Raw genomic sequence first — 3,077 nt, forward strand, 5'->3', positions numbered from 1 at the left:
CCCTGTCCTCTGTGCTCTCTTTCAGACCATTTCAATTGTCTACATAGTGACAGCCTTTGTGGGAGTTGAGGCCTGGTATGCACCTTTCCTGTTTAATTTCTTATATAGAGACCTATTCACTGCAATGATTATTGGTAAGAAGCTCCATGTTGAAGCCTGTCTTTTAAAACTCCACCTTTTTTAACCGAGCCAATGTTAATGTGCCATGCTAATGCTGCTCTGTTTGCTGCCAGGGGAGCTGCTGTTGGGCAGGTGTTGAGGTGACTAATGCAGGGTGTTCTCACAGCCTTTCCCTTTCACAGCCTTGCAAAAACAACACTGCTTGTCTCCTGCAGAGTTATTTTGGAGAGCTTAACTCCCCCCCATCTGCCTGGGCTGCCTTGGCACCCCGGGGCAGCTCAGTTGGGTGGCAGGGAGAGCCCCTGGGGGGGTTTAGGGGATAAAACCAGTGGGATAAAAGCAGATTTCTGAGGGGACAAAGCCCCACGTGCAGGTGGGTGCTGGGACCTGGCACCCAGTGGAGCCTCCCCAGCCTGGGGCTGGTTTTGGGGGGGTCAGGGGGGTCAGGGCACTCTTTGTTCTGCTGCCTTGGGGCTGCATCAGCCCAGAGCACAAACACTGCGTGGGAGGGAGGCTGCAGCCCTGGAAGGAGGGTGGGAGCTCTGCTGTTCGGGGATCCTGCCCTCCATCCACCCACCTGAGCACTGAACAAGAGCTGTAATAACAATAAAACCGAAATCAGAGCCCGGCCTGCCTCTCCTGCGGTCGGTCAAAAGAAGCCGCTGCAAAGAGCAGAGCTGAGCTGACCTTGTTGCCTCATTCACAGGTTCCTGCTCAGTTTATTTGCTGTGTTCTTTGTAATTTATTATTTCATTTCGAGTTAATTGGTGTGCTGGGTGTAGTGCTTGCACTTCTGCCAGGTGGGTGTTCTGAGTTTCCCTGTGGCAGCCACGTAGCTTGACATGTGAATGATAACTGTGCTTCTCCAGCGTGAACAACAGAGCCCACAGACCCCTGAACTTCCCATGGGAATGATAACTGTGCTTCTCCAGTGTGAACAACAGAGCCCACAGACCCCATAACTTCCCATGGGAATGATAAAGATAAATGTGGTTCTCCAGTAGAGCCCACAGACCCCTGAACTTCCCATGGGAATGATAAAGATAAATGTGCTTTTCCAGTGTGAATAACAGAACCCAGTGCCCACACGGGCAGGATTTGGGATAGGAGGTGGGTTATTAAGGCAGGAATGTTTCCAGCTCTGTTAAAATTCCTTCTGCTGGATAAGCAGGGCAGGGGTTGTGCTGGGCTGTCACGGATAAAGCAGTTGGTGGTTCTGATTGGGGTGGTTCTGATTTTTCAGCCTCTTAGGTGGTTTGCATCGTTTATCTAGTTAAAATGACAATTTTTGGGGGGCACTGTGGGCACTGGAAGTGTTTGCACACAGCTGGAGAGGCTGCAGATCGCCCTGATTGTGAAGGCTGGGATCTTGTGCTCAGCCACTTGTCACTCGTGGCGTTCCCCTCGCCTCATTAGGACTGTGCTATAATTACACTTTCTCCCTGTCTTAAAGCACAATGCTCATTAACGCAGCCCTTTCAAATGGAAATGTCTTTAATTTATAGCAGTTTTAATTACAGCCCTTGGACCAGAGGCAGGAGCACCCGCTCCTCGTGAAGCTGCCCGAGCCGCTCGTGGGGCGCCCTCGGAGCACCCAAAACGGGGCCCAGGGGGCACGTGAGGGACCCTCTGGCAGGGCACTAACAGGGTGTGTTCTCTTCCAGCCTGTGCTCTCACTGTGACGCTGCCCATGAGCCTCTACAACTTCTACAAGTGAGTCTTTGGAATCCCAGCCTGGTGTGAGGGGGGAAAAGGGACCTTAAATGAATCCAGTGCCACCCCCTGCCACGGGCAGGGACACCTTCCACCGGTTCAGGTTGCTCCAAGCCCCGTCCAGCCTGGCCTTGGACACTCCCAGGGATCCAGGGGCAGCCACAGCTTCCCTGGGAATTCCAGCCCAGCCCCTCCCCACCCTCCCAGCCAGGAATTGTTTCCCAGTTTCCCATCTCTCCCTGCCCTCTGGCAGTGGGAAGCCATTCCCTGTGTCCTGTCCCTCCATCCCTTGTCCCCAGTCCCTCTCCAGCTCTCCTGGAGCCCCCTCAGGTGTTTACTGGAGGATCTCCCATTGATCCCACGTGTTTTCCTTTCTCTCCTTGTGTTCCAGGGCCTATAAAAACAACACCCTGAAGCACCACTCTGCGTATGAAATCCTGCTGCCCCTCGTGTCCCCCGTGCTGCTCTTCCTGCTCTGCACCACCTGGGTCTTCCTGTCCCCCACGGACATCCTGGAGGTCCAGCCCAGGCTCTTCTACTTCATGGTTGGAACAGCCTTTGCCAACATCTCTGTGAGCAGCTTTTGCTTTGTGCTTGAGAAAGTGCGGTGTTAGTGAAATTGGGCGTTCTCAGAGGCTGGGGCACCCTCTGTGTGTGCTGTGAACACCAAAGTGCTGATGGGAAGGGAGCTCCTGCTTCCTTTTTGGGGATGGGGACTAATTTTTTGGGTCAAAAATCTGATCTAGCTGCATATCCAGAGATTTTCAGAATCCTTAAGGTTGGGAAAGGCTTTTTTTAAGATCATCAGGGCAAGCCATTCCTCCAGCCCTGCCACCAAGGCCACCACTGAGCCCCGTCCCCCAGTGCCACATCCACAGGCATTTTAAATCCCTCCAGGGATGGGGATTTACCACCTCCTTGGGCAGCTGTGCCAGGGCTGCACAGCCCTTTCCATGCAGGAATTGTCCCAATATCCCCCCTGCCCCTCCCCTGGCACAGCTGGAGGCCGTTCCCTCTCCTCCTGGCCCTGTTCCCTGGGAGCAGAGCCCGACCCCCCCCCGGCTCCCCCCTCCTGTCAGGGATTGCAGAGCCAGAAGGTCCCCCCTGAGCCTCCTTTTCTCCAGGCTGAGCCCCCCCAGCTCCCTCAGCCGCTCCTGCTGCTCCAGCCCCTTCCCAGCTCCGTTCCCTTCCCTGCCCACGCTCCAGCCCCTCCCTGTGTCTCTGGTGTGAGGGGCCAGCCCTGC

The 3,077-nt window shown here is 55.0% G+C and overlaps 1 protein-coding gene across 1 annotated transcript in view; it reads left to right on the forward strand.

Moving 5' to 3' along the window:
- The window catches only part of SELENOI (selenoprotein I), a gene marked incomplete at its 5' end in the record, with an annotated part of 10,169 nt that overhangs the window by 4,705 nt on the left and 2,387 nt on the right, over nucleotides 1-3,077 (forward strand). The window contains 3 exons of the mRNA XM_027910195.1: nucleotides 26-134; nucleotides 1,785-1,833; nucleotides 2,225-2,405. Of these exons, the coding sequence (XP_027765996.1) occupies nucleotides 26-134; nucleotides 1,785-1,833; nucleotides 2,225-2,405 (339 nt within the window). The remainder of the gene's footprint in view (nucleotides 1-25; nucleotides 135-1,784; nucleotides 1,834-2,224; nucleotides 2,406-3,077) is intronic.

Source organism: Empidonax traillii, unplaced genomic scaffold (assembly GCF_003031625.1).
Source record: "Empidonax traillii isolate 1590-97213 ecotype Southwest subspecies unplaced genomic scaffold, ASM303162v1 scaffold2900:size33666, whole genome shotgun sequence".
NCBI classification, from domain to species: domain Eukaryota; kingdom Metazoa; phylum Chordata; class Aves; order Passeriformes; family Tyrannidae; genus Empidonax; species Empidonax traillii.